The sequence below is a fragment of the Bacillus rossius genome, chromosome 5 (genome assembly GCF_032445375.1).
Source record: "Bacillus rossius redtenbacheri isolate Brsri chromosome 5, Brsri_v3, whole genome shotgun sequence".
NCBI classification, from domain to species: Eukaryota; Metazoa; Arthropoda; class Insecta; order Phasmatodea; family Bacillidae; genus Bacillus; species Bacillus rossius.
Window position 1 is genome coordinate 18,087,706 of NC_086333.1, and position 23,620 is coordinate 18,111,325.

At 35.6% G+C, this 23,620-nt stretch overlaps 1 protein-coding gene across 2 annotated transcripts in view; it reads right to left on the reverse strand.

Moving 5' to 3' along the window:
* Positions 1 to 1,479: 1,479 nt before the first annotated feature.
* The window catches only part of LOC134531623 (CCR4-NOT transcription complex subunit 9), a 56,040-nt gene continuing 33,899 nt past the window's right edge, over positions 1,480 to 23,620 (reverse strand). For both annotated transcript variants that reach the window (XM_063367381.1, XM_063367382.1), the window contains 2 exons: positions 20,699 to 20,790; positions 1,480 to 1,805 (listed from right to left, as the gene is read on the reverse strand). In XM_063367381.1, the coding sequence (XP_063223451.1) occupies positions 1,622 to 1,805; positions 20,699 to 20,790 (276 nt within the window). In that variant the 3' untranslated portion in view covers positions 1,480 to 1,621. The remainder of the gene's footprint in view (positions 1,806 to 20,698; positions 20,791 to 23,620) is intronic.

Genomic DNA, 23,620 nt, shown 5'->3' on the forward strand with positions numbered 1-23,620 from the left:
TTAATTACAGGCATTTCTCACAGTTAATCAAAGCATCATTTTACGTCTGGAAATGGTTAACAACAAAACAACCATTGGGGGAAACGTGATGAAGATGGAAGTGCCGCTTTTCATTAGTGCGTGCTAGCAGCAATGATCTGATTGGCAGTTGGGTTGGTTTTACCGACAGCAAAAGAGAAAAGTTAGGTTTAGAAACACCTGTTATTTTCGCACCTTTAAATATCATACTTAGTTTATTTTATATATTTTTAGATGTAAAGTTATAAGAATAACTTCTGTGTCATTACTTTTACAGTGTCATGGATCGACAAATATTCCTTGAGCTGAAATGGCGTCTGTTTACTGTTCAACAAATTGAAACCAAACAACCTGTTGTAAACAAATATTGAAATTTTGAAATAATAAAAAAATGCATAGTGTATACACCTGATATAAAATAGAGACAAAAAACCTCGAAAACCACACACATAAGTTTGCATATGTCTAATTCTCTGTTAAATTAATCCTTCCTATGTTTTCAACAAAATATGTTTGTACAACAGACACAATTTAAAAAAAGTTAAGTTAGTTTCTGCAATGTTGTATTATTGAAGGCTGGAAATGATTGAGTAGTTATGCTAATTGACAAAATGCAGCGTAGTTTATTCTTATGTTTGTGCTATTTACGTTACCTTAATATAGTTTAGGTATACAATTTTCAATTACTAAAAGTCTTAAAAACCCACCTCGAATCCTACGAATCCTCCTCGAATCCATAGGGTTCGGTATATTCGACGAATCCAAGATTCGAAAATCCCATCTCTAAATATAAGTTTTGATGGATTTTCTAAGGGTGCCTTAAAATGTGCATGACATGAGCAAATGTTGACTGTGAAAGATTTTGCTCAGCACAACTCTGTTCTTAGTTCATCTCAATCCATAGAATATAGAAGGATCTTAGTATAAAGTATTTCAAAAGGTGAAGACCTATTACTATAGATATGTTTTTATTTAAATATTTTTTTAGGTGTCTTTACTGATAAATATTGTTTTATGTCCAAGAACATAAAAATAATGCCAGTTTAAAGTTCTAATGGAACTGCAATACAAAACACATTTTTAAGACAAGCAGGTAACTACAGTGTTTTGAAAGCAAAATTTACATTTATGTCCCTTGATCATATTTTTTGACAACGGTGTAATTTAAAAACTCCTAAGGGGCTATGTGTTAGCATATCATATTCTGGCACCCTTTTAATATGATAATTTTTTTTAAGAGCCATTGCAGTTAAATTGTATAAGTCAAAAGACTGCTTCCTAGGTTTCAAGCATTTAAAAACAATAAAACTTTCCAGAACAACTACACGCAAAAGCAAAAGAAATGTAAGAACTTGTGAAGTAGTTGTTACAGACAGTAAAACCCTAAGCAGCTCTTTACGAAACCAAATTTTGTAAAATGAATCATACTCAAGAAGGAAAGTAAATAAAATATGCCACAGATATATTAAAGTAATGATATATATAATTATGTACATGATGCAACTGATGGTTCATACGAAATCTAAAACAGCACAACTGTTCACAACGCAAGTTGATGATCGGCAAATGTCTGTGATCGCAAGTGCTCGGAGGGCACGAGGCGTCACTGGGGCGCCAGGGGCGACATGCCCACGGCGTGCGGGTCCATAAGGGCCACCGGACCAGTCTCCAGGTTCTTCAGCAGCTGTGACACCCAGTGCTTCGTGGACTTGTCGTCCTGCAGGCAGTTGGCGAACGTGCCGTCTCGCAGCTGGTCGGGCAGGCACTGGCGCAGTGCCTCTCGCGCCCTGCAACACCGTCGCCATGCCCAGTTCCCGACTCACACCTGCACTAGAAACACAAACACTACTCTCCCGGATCAGGTACCACGGAGAAAATTGTTTCAGCAAACCCTGGAGATAAAAAAAATTTGATCATTTCAAAATATTACTGTTATTAACCATCAGTACAACTTTAATGCAAAAAAGTTATTAGAATTCTGCTGACATTAAATGATTACATATTAATGTATAAACTTTGTGTGGTGAATAAAGTAAAGAAAATCTAGTCTAAGAAAACGCCGAAAGTATGTAGTTTCCAGCATGATGAATTAATATTTCTCACTCCTTTGAAATTCACCATATGGCCATGTGTAAGTAAGTTCATCTTACTCATAACATTTACAATGCACCAACATTTCCCATGTAAAAATTTAAACACAATTGTTGCTGTTCACAAAACTAGGATTAAATAATAGCTTTTAGCTCAAATCAATGTTTACAAAACATCTTTGAGTCATAAAGTTATAAATCTAGCAACACGTGATAATTGTGGAACCAATTTTCAGAAGAGAGTGGATATACCCCCCTCAATCTCCTCCCCTGGGTATGCCCCTGGTCAAAAACCTTTTCAAGCCCTCGAATAAAATGACTTAAACACTTTTCAACTGAAAGGTAATCTTTGATTAAGTCAATTTTTGAGAAATATGCACAGCCTTCCATTCTTTGTAACAACTCATCCATAGTTTTTGGTGAATGTCTGTCTGATACTATTATCTGATTTAATTTTGGAGCATCTTAACATATGCACCCCCTAATTTCTCTAAACAATTGGGTTTAAATAGGCTATTAGGAACTCCATCTGTCCATAATATCAATACTTACCATATTCTGGATTTCATTTTCTAATGCAGGTCTGAAATTATATATTACTGGATAAGATCTTTGAACAAAAGGTTTGTGTTTCATCAACTTTAACTCATATTCATATTTTGTACAGTACACTCCCTATTTAACGCGGTTGTCGGGGGACATAACTTTTACCCGCGTTGTTTCATAACCGCGATGTTTCGATGTGACCAAGGTCAAAAGGCATAAAACACCGCCTGTGTTCTAATAGGTCGGCAAGCACGCACAGTATAGACGGCCCGCCTTTGTGCGGACTTTGCATCAGCAGTTTTCACTAAACGCGGGTGAAAAAATAAAAATAATAAATTTTAAAGATAAATATTAAATGTTGAATTTTTTTTTTCCGCATGCGGCGCACAGTTTGTCGCACGGCCTACGAGCGCGCCACACGCCGCCATACACACGTGCGGCACACAAGCTGCTGCTGCCAGTCTCGTGGTGTTAGCCACAGTATCTGCTTCGTCAGTGTCCGTAACAAAGTAAGTGCAGTGTGTGCGGTTACACACGATTCTGTGGTCAAAGTCTTCTAAATAGAAAGGCCATAGTAATACTTCAAAACGAATATGAATCGCAAAGTACCGAGTTTGATTGACAAAATAAAAATTCTAGATTTACGTACTTACAGATAGCGTGTCTTTTGCAGAAGTATGCAGCAGATACGTGAAAAACGATTCTAGCATTCGTACAATATAAAATAAAGAATCGTCTATCGTGTAAAGTGGTTAAACTTTGTTATCCATGCTTACAGTAAATTATAAATGGTCACATGTGGGATACAAAAATTGCGCCAAAATAATTTTAGCGCAATCAGTGGCGCCGTATTAAAAAGTATGTTAAACGTTGTCTTTACTTATTCCATCAAACGCTGTGTCGAGTTGCTGAGTGTGTGTGGCTCGGATCGGCAAGTGTTATATTCCCCAGCCTCTGGTTAAAGGTCGGGAGGCCGCTACACATAAACGTTTCCGGGGCTTGTTTACTACCTCACGGCAAAAGTGGTACAGTATGGTTCACGTAAGTATTGGACCACTGGGAATTCCTCGGCAAAGATTAAAAATACGCTAGCTGATTTACTTTACTATTTAATGTTAAAACATTATACCAAAGTAAAAAGATGAACGTGTATAATACAACGAATAATATTACGTCTGTAGGTTCAAGTTGTAACAAAACATTTATGTGTCTCCGCTTGTCAACACACGTGAACACGAGAAGTGTGCAGACGGAAATGAGTGAACTACTCAAGGTCACCAGACTTCCCTCCTTTCGGCTTAATCGCCCCTCTCATCACTGGCACTTATATTCCACTCCTCCCGTCTACCGCTCTACCCGGGTGTCTTGGTCGCATATTCTCGGCTCGCCTCTCCTCTCCCAGCGCTTGCCGTCAACCAAACCTATCCAAAATCAATCCCCGGCAGAGTCACGCTGGATAATGTCGCTGGACGGTGGGCTTTATCGGGTCCCCTGTCCGATGCTTTATTTGTGGGTTAAAAAAATGTTAAGAACTAGTGTTTCAGAAAATAACACTGGGCTGGATTGGACCATAATTTGAAAACACTACAAGATAGAGGAATAATGTACGGAGATATCTTGCTTAGAATTTCACTGCGGACATTTTCTACGCCTAGGCTATTTTCTGCCCGATGCTTAGTTTGTGAGTTACAACGCAAAATTATCCTAATCGGCTGTCAACCATTTATTCCATTATTATTACAGTAGAACCTCGTTAATCCGTGACGCGCTAATTCGGGAATCGGATAATCCGGGACGATTTAAAAGTGCAGAAAAAAAAAGAGAAGTAAAAATTGTCAGCGCTTAAAATTAACGTCACGCGGGCCGGCGGCCGGCAAACACTGCAAGCCTTCGCCAAACTCTGCAACGCTGTTTGTACCGACCCTTTGTGTCGTCCCCCTTTCAACTGTCACATTTGTCACTCTTTAAACTTGAGGGGGGATGTCCTGACTTCTGCTTCCCTTCTCCCTTTGTTTGTTTCCACCCGCCAACGCACGCACGGCAGGCTCCTGGCGAGTGACGTGTCTGGCTGGCATTCGGCTGGACGAAGTGGGATGAGAAAGAAGGGGAGGGGGGGTATCCAAAATTTATGTGTGCAAGTTCAGCACGATCTTATCTTTCTCTCTTCGGCTGTTGTAAATGACCGTGAACTAATGGCTAGGCAGTGCCGTATTTTTTTAAGCCGAGACTAATTCGAAGATGGCCTTTACCGTGAACGGATTATCCGGGTTTATTACTTTTTTTTTTACAGGATTTTAATCATCCGGGCATCGGCGGGTCCCAATTAACACGAATAATGGAGAGTTTACTATTTTTTATCCATCTGCTGCCAAGGCGCAGTAAGCCTCGGGAGATGTTACGTCACATGACCTTGGCCTTAACCCAGCTGCACGCCGGTGTCTGAGAAGCTTGACAAGACCTTCCGGGCTTTTAATCCCTAGTCCGTGAAATTCGGTAATATGTGATTATCTCGGTCCCAACCATCACGAATTAACGAGGTTCTACTGTGTTATTGTTATTGTTATTATTATTATTCATTTCTGATTGGGGGACATGGTTTGACCCGCGATATACCCGATTCCGCGATCTATCGGGGCGCGGTATACCGGGAGTTTACTGTATTTAACTATGGGAAATTTGCAAATGCCCTGCATTCTTCATGTAAAATTTGTCTTAATTCAGCCTGTTAATAAAAGCCTAATTTCCCAGTAGCCAATCTGCTCCTGAAACCACATTTACACTAGGTCTTTTACTAACAAAAATAAATCCATAAATTACCTCTACTAATTTGGTTTCCAGAATTACTTGCTTCAAATTCTTGTTTCTAATGCTATTGATACCTAAAATATTAAAAAATCCCTCAGACATTGCAGTTACCTCTCTACCCAAATCAAATCCGATCAGATATTTATTTTATTTTGGCACCAGAAAATTTCCTTTCAATATTTTAGAAGGTTTATCAGTACTCCGCAACAAATTATTCCTATTGTAATGTTGTTTTGTTTACCTTGCCAACTTTACAAAACCTGACACAGACAATGCCTCTTGCTCATCTACCTGGGAGGGGCTCGATCCTCCTGCCCTAGTGGTTTAAATCTTGGTTGTACTCCTGTCTTCCTTGCCCCCTCTCATCACCTGTCTCACCCGTATTCTGTATACCTCAGTGTATCAGCTGACTATGTAGGTTCAAGGTCATGCTTACCTCATTTTGTAGTTGTATTTAAGTTGCTTGAATATTTTTATAATAGTTCCTAATATATAGTTATTTTTTTATAAAAAATACTCAACTAATTTTTTTCTGGTTTTCACATTGTTTAAGTTACTGTTTCTGCAAACATGTGTTTCTGTGTTTTATAACTGTATTTTTGCATGTAAAGTCATTTGCAAGTATTTAATACATTTCTAAAACATTGGGCAATATTTTATTAACAAAACAAAAAGCACAAGAGACAGGTGAGCTACATGGTGGATCCAATTTTTCCGACCATTTATCAATAACCGAGATGTTCTGGTGTTTTTTTATGTATTCTTATGATTGGAACAGCAATTGTTAACTCCTAACAAAAGCACTAAAATTTATCAGGATATTGGGCTGCCAATCAAGAAGACTTTGTGATTTGTGATTTTTTATAGAAATGCCTAGATGCGAGTGTAATGTCCTTGTATGTAAGAGCTGTGCTGTGATTGGTCGGTGAGGTCACATGGTTGTCTCCTTCCTGTGCGACTGTAGGTAGTTGTGTCGCCTTGCCAATCGTTTGAATGCTGTGCACACATCATGCCATTCGACTGCTTACAAACAAAGTTTATGAGCAATTAAAGGCAGATATTTCACATCTGGGGCCGGGGCCGAGCTGCAGTGAAAGTACTTCCATCTTTTTTTTTTCTTTCAATTTTGGGATGTTTGTAATTAGATTTAGGTTCCAGACGTGTGGTGCAGGCTCATGGTTCCCCAGGGTGTAATTTCATTTTTGGGTACCCAGGTGACCATGGGTCACACGAACATTCTTTCATAAAGGCACAGGACTGTGAGGAGCAATTGGCAAAAGTGTTTTTCTTTTTCATTTTTACATCATGGAATCGTGGAACTGGTATCTGCGAGAGAAGAATAAATTACCAATATTATACTTATTTATAAATATTGACAGTTTCGAAAAAATTAAGTCAAACAGAACTTTACAACCAATTACCTGCAACATCTGAAAATATATATTTTTTCTAATGTTTTCTATATGTGCAATAAAAGACAGTCATCTTCATCGGGCACGATTGTGACTTGTCACAGTCATTTCATCAAAAATAATCTTAACAGAGGTATTAATTTTCACATGCCTAGCTTAGCCTGAACTTTTTGGGCCTACTGAACATTCATGGATTTCATTAGTGATTGTTCAATAATCATATCTGACCATGCTCTGTCCAAAATTTATCAATGCATTTGATTGTAAGATGTCCTTCAGAAGTGAATTTCTGAAACTCAACTGAATCCATCTTACCTTCTAACATGAGTATGTCCTGCAAGTAAAGATGTGCAGATTTTTCATAATTTAAATGCAAACAGCATGATCTAAATGGTGTGTAAACCTAAGAGCCAGTCAACCTCGTGCTCTGCTTGTATAAACTGTTTTATTAATTAAGTAATTTTAAAAATTGCACCCACAGTTTTGAGGTTTGTCCTTTGTTTACTAGTCCATTTATTGATTCAATTAGTTTTAATCTGACCCCTTGAAAAACTACATCATCTTGGCATTATGCATTAAGTAGTACAACACATCTGTCTATATCTGCAAATAATGCGTCCAGAGCACCCAAAATCAAACCGACCAAAGCCCGGTAAGCCAACATATGACCACTGAAAGCAGGTGAGTAGGCATGACCTGACAATAGTTTATCAATGCTGTTTCTTGCATAACTAGTATCAACAATCTTCTTCAAATCACTTTCAACAATTATATATTTGATGAATCCCATAAAAAGACATGACGTAAAATCCTCTGAGCCCCACAACACTATTCAAGTTCCAATCACTTTCAACTACAGCAATACCTCTTATTTAGACTTTCGGGGGAACAAGGGAAAAAGTGTAAATTGTGGCAGTGTGGATTGACGGAAAACTGTAAACCTCATCTAATACATATGTATGTCATTTCCTGTATGTATTCCTTCTTGAACTTTACATTAACGAAACATTTAAACTAAACTTACATGCTAATATACCTTCAATATTTGAGCCATGTCCAAAATACATCACTTAAAGAAAACAACAAAAAGTTCCAAAAATTGAGGTTTTTAAAAATGTTTCTGAAAGAGAAGTTACAAATCAAACACATGTTCAAGTTACAAATCAAACACATGTTCTAATTTTGCATTTAATCTCACTTTAAGTTGACACCATATTACTGGAAAATATATATTACGAAACAAAAATATGTTTTGTATTAACTTAAAATAAACTGACAACAAAAACTGTGACCTCAAACGTGAGATGGAACTTGTTGCGGTTGGTTTTCCACTCACACAATGTTTTGAAAATTAGCTCCAGAACGTGACACTACCGGTAGAACAGTGAGGCATCTCAGGTGGCCTATCCCTTAGGCTTGCTTCATCTACAGCTGCAACAATGCTTGCCCGAGCCATACTGCCCATTCCTTCAAGGCGGGGCAGTAACTCCATGCTTCTGGATGGTTCTACTACAGCCCAAGGAGTATGTAGAGCCCTGGGTTGGGCTGCAGTCTGCAGAGTCGTCGGAGTGCCGTAAGAGGACGCTCTCACACCTGACTACGTCACTGTGCCATCATGCTGTGCGTCACCACATCAACCAGGAATGTCACTCTGCCCGACGCCACACCGAGCTGTTTGTTGGACTTCGCCTCACAAGCGAGAAAGCTGGACTTCCAACTTTTTTGCAAGTGAATTTGGACTAAGCCCAATCAACCCCGAGGTGCCAACAGGAGATAGCTGCAGAAGAGGTAACTGGTCACTCATTCAGAGACTCGTCAGAGCGACTCTTGGAGCATTGCTAATTGCTGAGCAAGTAATTTATGAAAAACCACTGAGTGAAATAACGACCATCGGGTAAGGGCAAGTTGCCCCCAAAGTACGAAAATGCTCACAGATGACTTTTATTTTTACTCGTTGAGAGCGAGCATGAGTAGGCGAGTGGAAGAGTGTATATATGCTAGAAGATCACATGTCATCAAAGGCTATAAAGAGGAGTTAGTGTGTGTGACTGGAGCAGTGGCTGACATATAAGGGTAGTGCTATAATAACCTGACTGACTTTTAAACACTACTGTGGACTTGGGTGTTCGATGAAGTGGAAACTGCTAAGTATGACAAATTTATGTCACAGTGAGAGCTTCAGAACGCTAACAACTTGGGGGATGTTTGCATGATGGTAATTCTCCATTACGAGTGTAACAGGTCAGGAGAGCCTACGGTTTGACTGCTGTAGAAGTCATCTTCGGAACTTGGTGTTCCGCAATTGGTTCGTGTCAGTGCAGTCCGTGCTGAGCGTCATTAGGGAGGAGGGCGCTACACAGCAGACACCGCTACTACATGATGACTCGCTGCAGTGGGGCCCTGGAGTGAACTCTCACTTTCAACGAGCTTTAAGCGAGTGTCGACTAAGTTATCACCCACTTAACCGAGGGGTTTACCTTTATGTATCAATATTGTGAACACATGAAAGAAACCTAACACGAGCTAGTTTGATGAAGGATGTATGCCAGTTGTAATGAAATTGTAAAATTTTAATATTTTCCACCAACTATTAATTTAACAGTTGGGTTGATTGTGATTGTCTTCTAAATAATCTTGTAGTGAAATCACTGTGTTAACTCAGAGCCATATTTAGCAAGTTATCTTTAGGCTCCTATTAGACCATTCAGAGTCACTTGTTATTTTTTTTACTATTATAGTAATTTATTTAACCTTTTTACTTTTCTCTTGTAATAATAATTATTTCACTTTCATTATGATGATAGGTTCAATAATTTGTTTGTTTTCATGATAAAATTACTTTCTGTTAACTTTGACATTTCTAGGTTTATATTTTGCGAATGTGGAGTACATTCCAGTAATCACACACGGCTTTACTTATCTTCACGAATACTTGAGTGGTCGTTTATTTGACTTTGTAAATAATTCAATAAAATTTTCATATTTTTCTCAAAACACTGTGTCAGTTTTTCGCTCTAATCAACCCTTCCTCTTGTTATCACCTTTGCGGGGGGCAACAAACTAACGTAGCCTACCAATAATCATGGTTGTCGTAGTACACACTAACCACGAATGAGTGCGGGATGTCGAATATAGTTTACTTTGCATGAGACTGAGTGTGCGCGCTGCTTGCAATTGGTGAGCTGTTGATACTGATATTCGATTAAGTGTCTGCACTTTATGTAGGCATCAACTCAACCAATATTGAAGCCAACCAACGGGGGCTACATTTTCATACATGCCATAAAGCTGCAATGGAACAGATAATTAAAAATGTGTCTGAAAGAAATTTTGCACATACGATAACTTTGTATTTCTCTTAATTAAATAAAACAGTAATTTCATAACAAATAACGGATTTCAACGATGAATAACATTGTTTGATATGGGAAACAAAGTGTTTGGGCAACTTCTTACATGGGAAATAATAACGTTCATTGTACATCTTATGGAGAAAATGGTGGGTAAATAAAAATCAGTTTTTACCTCGTATACGAAACGTGAATAGTGGGGAAAAAAGTAATTTCCACAATGTAATTTGAAGGAAAGTATTTCATTACATTTAATGACACATAAATGAGATCTAAAGAAAATGTTGCTAATTAATTGCAAGAAAACGTAAATACTGAGAATGAAAATACGGGGTTCACTGTATATTACTGGCTTTTAAATACAATGGTTGGTCAAATGTAATGAATAAGCCTGTGCGAATATTCAAATTTGAAAATAGTTTATTAATTGCATTTAATTTGACCGTGAATACTAACACTTTGAAATAACGAATAATTGTTTGCTTACGAATATTTGACATAGCATACCTCGTGAGTTTGTCTTATACTCACTGTTCAGGTTAAGTCATTTGTGTGACATAAATACCTTTTTTTAAATGTTTAATGGGACTTCATTTCAAAAAAATGAAAATAAGCGACGTTTTAAACGTGCAAATAGTATTCAAAGTATTTTCTCACTATTATGTCGCTAAACAGCCACAGAAAAATCACATAAACAATTAAAAAAAATGACATGTATTTATGATATTTAAAACTCAAAAACAAAATATAATATGAATTTGTTTCATCACATGTACCAGTAGAAGACAAATAAACAACTGTCAAAAACCATGGGCTACAACACCACAAAACATGGACACTCCATTGTGATGGCCATTAAGAGAATTGAACATCATAGTTTCAATGGTGTATAGATCAGTAGTTACAATCTATATAACACCATGCGATAAAATGGCAGCTTACTTGCTGTATGTATCTATGATGAAACAGACGTTGCAACAAAAAAAGTTTCGGATATGAAATGAAATTAGCTAAATTATATTTATAATATTGCTGAACTAAAATACATATAGTTTACCTGGCTGCCATTACAATGATAAAGCATGAATAACTAGGGCAAAAACATGTAAATATGAGTTCATTTAATCACTAATTTGGGAATACAGCATTTTAAAAAAGGATTCTTTCCCTATGAATTTGTTGCATGAAGTGAAAACTTTTTTAGTGGGATTATAATTTTTATTATTTTTATTTAAATTTGACATTCATATTCAAGAATAATTTGATATTCGTACAGGCCTTGTAATGAAACTTATTTTCTGCTCAACATAACTACATTTTTAATGCTACACACTCAAGAGATAAACACTGTCTCAAATTTACTTGAAAAAAATTAACAAATTGCACACACAATATTCTTGACCTCTCTGAATGCCAATAAGCCATAGTAGCCACTTCAATGAAACCACTACACCCAGCAAGGAAAGGGAATCTGGACCATCTCCCATACAGGCATTCAATATCAGATGGAGATGCCAAAACCACACCTGACAAGGGAATTAATACCTTGTAGATCTTGAATAGTGAAATTTTTCACACCCATTATGTTTTCGAGAAAACTCTAAAAGGAATTGCAGACAATTTTTTCAAGATGGTAGTGCATTCAGGCGCTGAGCTTGAAAAATTATTGGATTTGCTAACGTAAAACTGGTTATAACAACATATCAACAAATCATAACCTGGACCTTTTGCAAGCTCAAGTTTTTTTTTGGATTAAAATGCATGGAATGTTTAAGGCTAGAAAATATGTAAATCATTTGTAATTTCATCATCAATTCAAATTTATAGAGATGGACGAGTTGAGGTTTTTTGGCTTCGAGTCGAGTCGAGCCGAGTTTAGCAATTCATATTTCGAGTCGAGTCGAGTTCGAGTCACAAAATTATTTGAAGAGGTCGAGTCAGTTCGAGTTTAATAATTTTATAATTTTTTGCGTCGAATATGATAAATAAAATATTACAACACCCATTGATATAAAAATTGTGTATCCAAGATGCATCTGCATATTTAAATATTTTAAATGATTAATTAGCAAATCATTATGTTATTTAAATATTTTAAATGATTAATTCAAATCATTATGTTATTTAAATACTAAGCTTTATTTCAACATGATTTCATAGTATCTTTAATGTAGCTATCCTAACCATATCAACCGTCCACAATGTTTTAAAGTATTTATAATGTAGCTAACCTAACCTAATTTACCATAGTTATCATGAGTTGTCCAAAATAAACATTCACGGATACACTGCAAACGAAAAATATGGCGGCGTACAAATAAATACAGTTGCCTTGTTTATGGTATTTCCTTTTATCAACACCGCCATATTTATTTACAATCAACAAAAAAAAAAAAAAAAACGAAGATGTACGATCGGGAGTTTGGCTCTTTCGTCTGTGGAAAGAAGGCTTCCCGAGGTACGTAACTTTTTTTTTCCGATCCACCGGCAGATCCCCACATGAACAAACAGCTCAAGGGATATAGGCCTTGTCACATTGTCACATTCTCAATGTAAATACACTTTCCGCGGCAAGATTATTCGCCCGGAACTTGTTACAACTACAAGAATATCAATATGTTTTTAAATAAATATTTCATGCATTTGATTTGGCGATCAGTAACTGATTGCCAAATAAAATGCATGAGCGTTGTTATTATTATATTTTATTCAAACAAAAAGAAAGTATTTTATCCTAAACGTTATTGTAACGCAGCGCTACGTAGCGGAGCACAGCTAAATTTAGTTCCAAAATGCAAGTCTGGCTGGCCTAACACGCAGCCATTTTCACGCATCACGGTTTGGTGTTATTGACTAAATATTACAATATAATTATTTTATGTTTTTATTTTTAGGTTACGGAAATCTCTTGTTTATACGAGTTATTATAAACGGGGCACGATAAACGTGATGATTATTAATATATGTGCGTTTTGCAACAAATTTTTCTTCAGTGAAAATCCATTGACGTATTTTGTAAACAAATGCGGTACCGTATTTGAAGTAAACACAGGATGAAAAACAAAATGAAAACAGTGCACGCTGTTTTCCAAGCATTTTTTTTAAATATAAAATGGTCATGTGACATAATTTTGTCCTATAAACTGTCGCCACTATCGACAAAATCACGTTACGACGTCACGTTCATAAATGAAGGTAGGCCTAGGTTTGGTTGCACTTGTACCTATTATAGCGCCGTAGCACGGTAGCGGGCAAGGTTAGGTTTGCACGGGATTTGTTTTGTTTAAAGGTCATTATCATTTCTTGCTGTATTAATGACTTGGCGAAAACGTCAAGACAACCTTTAATAAAGTGCTATAATGTCACGATGCTGGTACTTAACTCGAAACGTGTTTCGAGTCTCGAACTTGATAAAATATGAGACTCGGTTTTCGAGTCGAGTCAATCTGACCCAACTCGGCTCGGCTCGACTCGATAAACCAAGACTCGACCCATCTCTACAAATTTATTGTATTTATATTATATGTTGCACAAATAAATTCAGTTTGGTAGCCCAACATCACACGAGGTTATGGATAATGCGTGCAGTTTTTGTAAAACAAGAGTGCAGCGTGCAGAGCCCCTGTGCCGGAGCAGCATGGTCCATGATGGGGGTGGCTATCATAGAATTACAAGGTCATTATTTAGTAACATGACTTGACCGCCTAAAAGTGAAGGCTGTTATTACTAGGCTGCAGAATACATTTGCTAGGCATGGCATACCAAAGCCAGTTCACAGTGATGGGGGAACACTGTATACATCTGCAGAGTTCCAGCAGTTTCCAGAGAATACAGGTTCATCCACTGTCCTAAAGTGGGGAAGCAGAGAGTGCTGTAGCAGTGAGATCCAAGAGATCCAAACCTAGGCTTATTGGCGTATCGAGCTACACCTCTGGAATCAGGGTTCTCACTAGCTAAGTTGTTATCTGGCAAGAAATTGTGGACTATGCTACCCAATAATTCCACTACATTGAAGCCACAGTGAGACAAGCAAATTTTGCAGACAATTTGGGAACATGATGGCCTCCTTAAAGAGCGCAGTAAACATAACTACAATAGACGACATGAAGCCAGGAGCATTAACTTTTGAATTCAGTACTTAGATATGGGTAACAGACTTGAAAAGATTTGGTAAGGTTCGAAACATAACTGAATATCCCAGATCCTATCAGCTGACAATTTGCCGCCTGAGAATTAGAGTGATCTATGTCCACTTTTTAGGTTTTTTATGCTTATGACACTAAATTAATATTAGTATTTATTTGTACTATATCCATACACGTCTACGCACCTAAAAATGTTTGTTCTTGATTTAAGACCAATATTATTTTGTTCTATGTCATGATATTCATATAAAATAAGAATTGGACTGTTCTATATCCAAGAAATGTGGATATAATACAAACCAACACTAAAAATTACTTTGTCTCATGCATAAAGTACACACCAATTCTCACTGGTTTGTAGCAGTGATGATTGAATTGTTCTATGTACATTTTATGTGGACACTAAAAATTTACCTAGCTCAATGGATAAAAGATACACATTCTCAGAGTGTGACTGCATGTTATGTTGTCTTTGGTTTGTTTACATTATTAGGTATATTGTGTTGTGGTTATTTAAGAGAAAGCAACGATGAAAGGTAGAAGCAAAAGAATTGTTGATTTGACAAGGAAAATTATTGGAAGTAACTGTATTGAAAGCAACATCATTGTTGGTAAGTTCCAAACTAAATATTTATTAAATATTATGTTCAAAATCCATTGTTGCTTGTATTCTATCATGTACTTGAGCTAACCTATCTTATAATGATGTGTTAATCTAAACAACTCACATTTAATACAATATTCCTTACTTTTTGTTACAGATTCAAGGAAAACTGAAACACATTTTCAAGATTATCCCAGTGCTAGTCTTCCAAGCAACTTGCTATTACGTAAAGAAGCCATGATGATACAAAAGACTTCTAGGAGTATGGATTTTCCTGAAGAAGCTGACGAACAAATTGCTGTAGTACGGCCCACTGAGATCCAAAATAATGACTGTAAGTATTCAGTCAGCAATACATTTTTAAAAATGTTTTATAAATATTGTAATATTACTATTTCAACATCTTCAGAATTACTATTGTAATAGATGCATTGTTGGCGAAATATTTCTGCAAAGTATATTTTAAAAATATATATTTTTAATTCTGCAATATCTTAAGGAAATTTCATTTTATGTTTCCAATGTAAGAAAGTAATATTTATGTATATTAATGTTTTATGAATATAGTTTCAGAGGCACCGAGCCCAGTTGTGTTACCCGAACTTCTGCCTCTATCCCCTACCCGTGCAGAAATTGTTCAGGTCTCAACATGCAGTGACGAAGATGAAGACAGTCACGACATTGATACTTCACAGCCGACGGTGGATTCCTCTGTTGATCCAAGTTGTGCTAACATTACTGATGTAATCCAACCAAGAGGCAGGAAACGTTCTAGAGATGTCTCTTCATGGAAATGTAATGTGAGAAAACGATTAAGAGAACAGGGTGAAAGATACATAAATAATGATGGGAAGGTACATGCTCCAAGGAAAGTACAGAAAGGATGTGAAGGTAAGTGCAGATTTAAATGCACCACTAAGTTTACTCCGCAACAACGCCAAGATATTCACGATATGTTTTGGAAGCTATCTGATGTAAAAAAATCATTTTTTTTAGGGAAAATATGTTATTAGAACACCAAAGAAACAAACTCGAACTCTGTCCGGGAATAGTAGGAAAACATTTAGCTTCATCTACTCTCTGGAGCACTCTGACACAATACGGGTGTGCAAAGAGTTTTTCTTAAAAACATTAGATATTAGTCAAAGACGAGTTTCGTATTTCTTTGAAAGAGTTCAGGACGCTGTTACAGGTGTCCCAAGATCACCAACGAAAGGCAAAAATACGAAAAAATTCACAAACGAGGAACATGTCTCGGCAGTCAGGCAACACATTCAGTCATATCCAATGGTGGAATCACACTATACTCGAGCAGAAAGTAAGAGGAAGTTTTTGGAAGGTACTTTAAATCTAAGTATGATGTATAGTATGTACAAAAAAGTGGTTGCAAAACCGGTAAAGGAAAACATTTATCGCAAAATATTTCATTCAGATTTTAACATTTCCTTTCAAAAACCTAAAAAAGATAGATGTGATTTATGTGAGGAAAACAGATTCATTGTAAATCCTACAACAGAACAGGTAACAAAATTTACTGAACATACTTCTAGGAAACTTTTATGTAAAACTGAAAGAGATAAAGACAGGGAAATGTACAAGGAGGGAAAAGACTTAACCACAGCTGTGGTTTGCTTTGACTTGGAGAACATTTTTGCTCTACCCCGAGCAAATGCTTCAAATTTCTTTTATAAAAGGAAATGTAATTCTTACAACCTAACTGCTCATTGTTTCACTAACAGTAAATCTTATTGTGCTATATGGAATGAGTTTGTTGCTGGAAGAGCAGGTAATCATATTGCATGTGCTTTGAGTAAAATTCAGAAACAAATTCTTACTGATTTTCCTTCTATAGACAAAGTATTTGTCTGGTCTGATTATTGCACACCACAAAACAGAAATCAAGTGATGACAATGGCTCTGAAATACTTCCTTTACGAAAACCCATCACTTAAAGAAATGCACCAGAAATATTCTGAACCTGGCCATGGAAATATCCAAGAAGTTGATGGAGTTCATAGCAAGATTGAACGCTTTTTGAAGAATGCGGAAATATTCAGTCCGGTCTCCCTTCACAGACAGTTAAACAGGATTACAAAAATATCAAGGAAACCTATGCAGATTATTCAAATGAAAGCTAGTGATTTCCATGATTATCAGACCCCTGCCAAAACATACAACTTTTCAGTAATACCATACACTTGAATATGTACTTACTGCATCAAATCAAGTGAACCTTCTGTGTGTAACTACAAGACAAGATTCTCTGAAAATTACACTACAGCTACACTGCTCAACCGCAATACGCCAAGAAACAAGTCTTCAAACAAATCACGCATCATCCGTTTTCCGAAGCTGAAATTACTTACAGGAAAGACTGCAATTTCTTCAGAGAAGAGAAACGACATATTGTCAATGTTAAAGTACATGCTCCCGGTGGATGCTAACTTCTTTAGGTGTAACATAATAGTGTAACTGAAGTACTGTTCAACATGAAAAAGTGATAAGTGTTAAGTTAGCTTTATAAAACAGTTTTCATTCATATTTATTATAGGTTAAAATAAAAACAAATTCGTGTTCTTATGTTCAAAGTTGATGAAGCACAATCTTGTTTTCACTATTTCATTTCTCAAAACAGCGCTACAACCACAGCTATGTAAAGTGCTATGCCCTTTTTTGGCTAATGTATTATGTAAATGTCATATTTAAATATGGAAATACCCAGCATTGTTATAAAAGAAATAAATACATTATTTGAGTTAAGTAATTAAATTTATTGCATTGTGAAGGACATAGTACATTCCAATTCTAGGTGCCTTTTATACATTTATGTTTATAATTATATCATAATATGTTGTTTTATTAATATTTCAATCATTATTTATTCTGGAGTTAACAACAATCAATGCTGCAAATATTTTATGGTAATTTCTTAAACGGTTTTGACAATATAGTTTTTTGAACTTTCAAATGCTTATATCTCAGTTGACTTCAATGGACATAGAACACTCCAATTCTCAGGCGACGAATTATTGACTCATGCACATTTTGGCGGAATAGATGGCAGCTGATAAAAGTGAGCAAAGAGAGCATTGTGGGTACTTTAGATTCATCATTTGCACTGGGACTCCTAACACAAACCACTTGGTTGCTGCAGCAAGCAGGACTTGCATGCAGTTCAAGCTTGGGCCACCTTTTTGAGGATTTTCTGAGGAAGAGCAAAGAAGAGAAGATGAGTGTATGACTAGAAGTGAAGATGGTTGAGACAAAAAGTAGCAGAAGGATTGTGAAACGGCAGAGATTGAGCTACAGATATTTTGTGAAGAGTTTGTAGTTGCAGAGATTGAACTGGTGATTTTAGTGTAACAAATTATTCATAGTGCAGAGAAGAGGAGATGTAATGAAAGTAAATAAAGGGACAGTGTTTAAGGTTGGCAGTAATTATTTAAATAAACAGAACAGGCCAAAAAGAAAAATGTAAACAAAAACATCTTACATGCTAAAATGTTAACAAAAATAAAATAATGAGGCCCAGATTGCCTCAACCACTGACTCTTAAAAAAAGTTCCCAACAGGGAGAAAACCCGAGACTTAACGTAAAGCCTAACACTCCAGAAACACAGGTTCTTTTTACTCAGAAAGCAAGAGATTATAAATGACATTTAGTCAAGCGTTAAAAGAATAGAAAAGTTCAGGAACTAGAGGAATAATTACTAAAATCACATAATAAAAAAAAAAGTACACATGTATAAAGATTTACATCAAACAAACAGGTGCCTGCATAAAATTCTATCTGCCTTAATTTTCCCTTGCATTAACCAAATATTTAAGTCACATATCTTACCACTTTGCATGACTTTAAGCTTCTGCCCCCCCCCCCCCCCCCCCCCAAAAAAAAAACACCATCACCACCACACACACTACTACTTTTAAATGAGATGAGGACTTTTTTATTTTTATTATTTCCTTGTCTAAGTCCTTCAACAAAACTGTTACCGGCCCCAAGTTCAAAACTATTAAATTTTTTAAACTGACGTTAGAAATATGCGATGGTGCTATAAAGTCATACATAAATCTTATTCAAAAATAAAAATTAATGAGTTATTACTTATTTTTTAATTAATCTTGTACAGTTGCTTTATCAAACGACAGTTCGCCCTCCACACAAGTAGTGGGTTGAACAGTGTTGCGTAGCACCAAAATCAAAACAATGACTAAATTGTTTCATGTCAGTTTGAATATATACACAAATAGTTATCAAATTAATAAAATAAAATAAAATTATCATTGATTTTTGGACGTCTCTTTGCGGTAGCGTACCTGTGTAGATTAGCATATGAACAACATGAAAGCAGTGCAGATCAGAATTTCAAAATCGAAGGTTTAACATTAGAATGAATTATTAATTGAATAAAGAAACATATAGATTCATCTATGTAATAATTTTTGGCAAGTTACAGTTTTTAAATTTTAACAGGTACTAAAATTTGTGGATTAAAAATTCGGGCCAGTACGGAAATTAAAATTGAACTAAATATTAATGCCATGTTGTAAACATACAGCATAATCTTTGAACACTAATCTTAACACAGCTGACCAACTTGTCTCCAAGAAGTGAACCATTAGCAGAGTTAGTGGAAATCCATTGGCTATTTACAAAAATGAATTTTTTTTTCTTGTTTTTATGCACAGAAAAATTAAACACTGTTTTTAACAAAAAAAGGGTTTGGATTCTTGTCTGCTAATGGAAGAAAGATTTTTTTTGTTAGCAGAAAAAAATAGTAGCATTTTTTAATAGCTAGTGCTCACCAGTGCTTATTTCTGAGGAATGATGGCAATGACCCTAAATGCTGTTGAGTATATTGTGTACAAAATATGTGCAAGACTATCTTTTGTAGTTAATTTTTGTGTACAGGAATTTTATATCCTTAGAAATCAGTGGTAAAATATTAATTATATTGAAATATTGTTACATTGTGGACATACTGTAGTAAAGTGAATTGTAATGTTATTCGGACAGGCATGCATATAACACATATTTAAATGTAATTTATCTCAAAACTAGAAGAAAAAGAATACCAAAAAAACATGGTCAATGGAGAGTTTGTCTGTATAAATAGTAACTTGATGTTTAAATTTTAATCATAAGTTTGCTGTCACACAATCAACTTCAAGTTCTTTACTTCATTAAGGATATGTTTATACTGAGAGTGCTAAACATAAAACATTTAAAGTCCAAAAAAAACATTCTCTGCTCCATTCCTATTTATAATTTTTGTTCACTTGAAGCATGGTAGAGACATCTTGTGCTAAAACTAATTACATGGTCCTATCAATGGACAGAGTAAACAACAGTTGAGTAAATACCACTTACTTGGAACAAACTACATCAACATTATTCATAGATATAATTCATAACCCTAAGTTTTTTCTTATAAAAAAAAAAAAAGGTGTTGGGGGGGGGGGGGGGGGGGGGGTCACTTCCCTAATGCTATGTATAATCATAATGAAACTCTTTGTCCACTCAAATGTAAATTTACACTAAAAGCTGAATATTTCTGTATTATAATTTTGAGAAAGAACGTGTACATACAAATCTACCAATTCCATGTCTAAATCTATCATAACAAGACACTGTGCCATAATTTATAGTCAAAATTCCATTACTATTATTTTATTAATGGTAATGATGCTGTGATGAGGGACTAAATATCTAGAAATGGGCACTTACCGAGGATTATCTGAGAGCCTAAGGTAGCACCGCACTACATGCTTAAGCAGTCGTGTAGAATTCTCTTTTGCTAATGCAAGCACCATTTTACCCTGAAACAAATATATTTACACAACACACTTTACAACTAGCTGTAGCATGCACTGTCGACAGGTTGAATTTTGGTACAGTAACATCATGGTTGTCCACTCAAACTACTTATTATTTTAACTATCTAAATAACTATAAAAATAACAGGTTTTCCATGATACAAGAAAAATATTGCAACTGGTGGAATGGTGTGATGGACAAATGTCAGGGTTATTTTATATAATTGAAAACAGAAGAATTAGTTCATTAATTTTAAACTATGAATAGAATAGTCAGTGAAGTTTTTGCTGTATTAAATACTGAATAAAATATAAGTAAAACAATAAGTTTCCTAAAAAATGATAGTTTCTGCAATTGCAAAATTTAAAAATAGTCTACTGCTAACATTTTTTGACTCTAATATTATTTAAAAAATGAAATTTGTTAATGAAAATGTATCATAATAATTATTAAATGTATTTGATGAAAGTTTATTATATTTTTTTGAATTTATAATAATTTTATATATATATATAATTTTTTTTACGACATAAGGTAGTGGAGGGTAAGGATGTTACCGATGCATCGGCAAGAGATCGGAACCGGCCGATTTAAGGTATATCACTGATTCTCAAAGAATCGGAAAACGACCGATTTATTCCGATTCCCATTGTAATAATTTATAGATTTATACTTTATACAGATAATTTTTTAATTAAAGATCAGTACATACTTCACTACGATACCCAGATTTATATTAACGGAAACACTAAAACAATTACCAAAACCTCATAAGGCCGAACGATGTTATATTTTCCAGTGGTAAAAAGCCTGTAGGTACTGCAATGATCGCGCATAATTATGAACACTAAAAATTAATACAAAAAATATTTCATTTTAAATAAAAACTAATTTCACGAATTTCACGCATGTTAATCTGTCGTTTCTTGCGTGCAATTAAGGTTAATTCTACTACAGGTTAGGAAGAAAACGGATTGTCTAATGGGCGAGTTTGGCACAGGGAAAAATTCTGTCGCTAGGTGCGCTGGCATAGCAGCAGTATATCTTGTTTACTTTCTTATTTTGAGAAAAAAAAAAATAAAATGCCCGGCTATTGTCGTGAGAATGAGAGGTAAACGTGACGATAAGTCAAATACGTTAGTTTGTTTGGTATTTAGTTGAATGCGTGTTTTGATTGCAGAAATTGTAATGAACAATTTTCCCATTAAGAATATATAAATTCTAGAACTTTTTTTGTTGCTTTTGCGTACGTGAAGAAAAACTATTAGTTTAACGGTAATTTCTTGCAAATGTGTTGGTACTATGTTTTTTTAAGCAATATTAATGTTAATTCTACTACAAGATAAAATTTACCCTTTTCTTATTCTGAATTTAATAAGAACTACATATATGCTGTTTGTATAAATATATGGTTTTAATCTTAATTATAGTCCTGATTCATTTTCATTAATCTAAATGATAATATCCCGTAAAAACATGAAACTGTCTTTGTTTAGTGTCCTAGGCAATGAGAATGTAAAGTACTGGGAAAAATTTAAAGCTGCAAATAACGTTTCTGTTATCTGCAGCAACAAAGTGTTTAGAACACACAATAACAAGCGCTGACAGTTTTATTTCAGTGATAGTCCTTGCAAACTTTTGTTTTCATTATTTAAACCTTTATTTTTTAAAGGTATGATATGCTATTTCAGGCAAAAAACATGAACTCTTACAATGAGGGACGAAACAATATTGTACCATTATTTAAATGCTTGAACAGAAAATATTAAATGCTTCTTCCTTGCGGCCAGACGCAGCATTAGGCAGCGAAGGAACTGCTCTCGTGTGTCAAGTGACACAGTGACGTCACGAGGGCGGGTACCTCAAGTCATCCACTGGCGGCAAAGCCAAGCAGACAGTGGTCTCTCGCCTATTGATACCATGTGTCGTAAGCCAACACTGCTTAAGTAATGAACCAAGTTTTTTGCACAGTAGAGTTTGTGGATTTTTTCCCCATCATGTACTTGTTTTCTTAGTGGGAAGATGGCTGCCATTGTGACTGGTGAGTTTTTTCATGTAAGATTAATAAAAAAAGCAGTAAAAACAGTTTGTGTCCAAGAGATGTAATTTCCATAACCAATCATCATCAACAATATTTTGTTAGGAACTTAAATTTTTTTCAACAATTAATCAAACATTTCAAGTGTTTATGTATATGTGCAATCCAGACCAATTTTAAGCTAGCCGGAGGTCTGGATTGTCATAATTTGTGGAAGAGAGCACAGGACAGTGCAATTGTGAGCATTTGCGTCTGCAGGAGACTTGGTTTCTTTGGCTTACCGTGAGTTGTAATCAATTACTGAATTTCATTTCGTAAATTTATTCATTTTTCTACTAAATAATTTGTTTTGGATAGCAAACTTTATTTGTGATTCTATTGTGAAAGCTGGATGGAGTTGCATCATCATGGCGTATTATGCCTTTTGGTAAATACTAAAAATCGACAAACTTTATTTTAGAACACTTTATTTAATTGTAAAACTAGTCAAAAAAATTAACATAAATATTTCAAACATGTAAACTATTGTCTGCAATTTTTGAACTGTAACCTGGTGCAGCCTAACTCAACTGCTTGCAAGCCTCTCCCGAGAACAGCAAGGTCTCACTACTTTGCCTGAGCACCTGACAGTTACTGGCCGTAGACACCTCCATGTTCAGCTCCGCACCCCAACCTCTGAACCCAGACTCCTCCCAACTCCCCCTCCCAATTCATGTCATATCTATGGATATGCTTTATTTATGACACTTGCCCCCAAGAGCCCAAATAATTTTCACCATACCAAATATTCACAT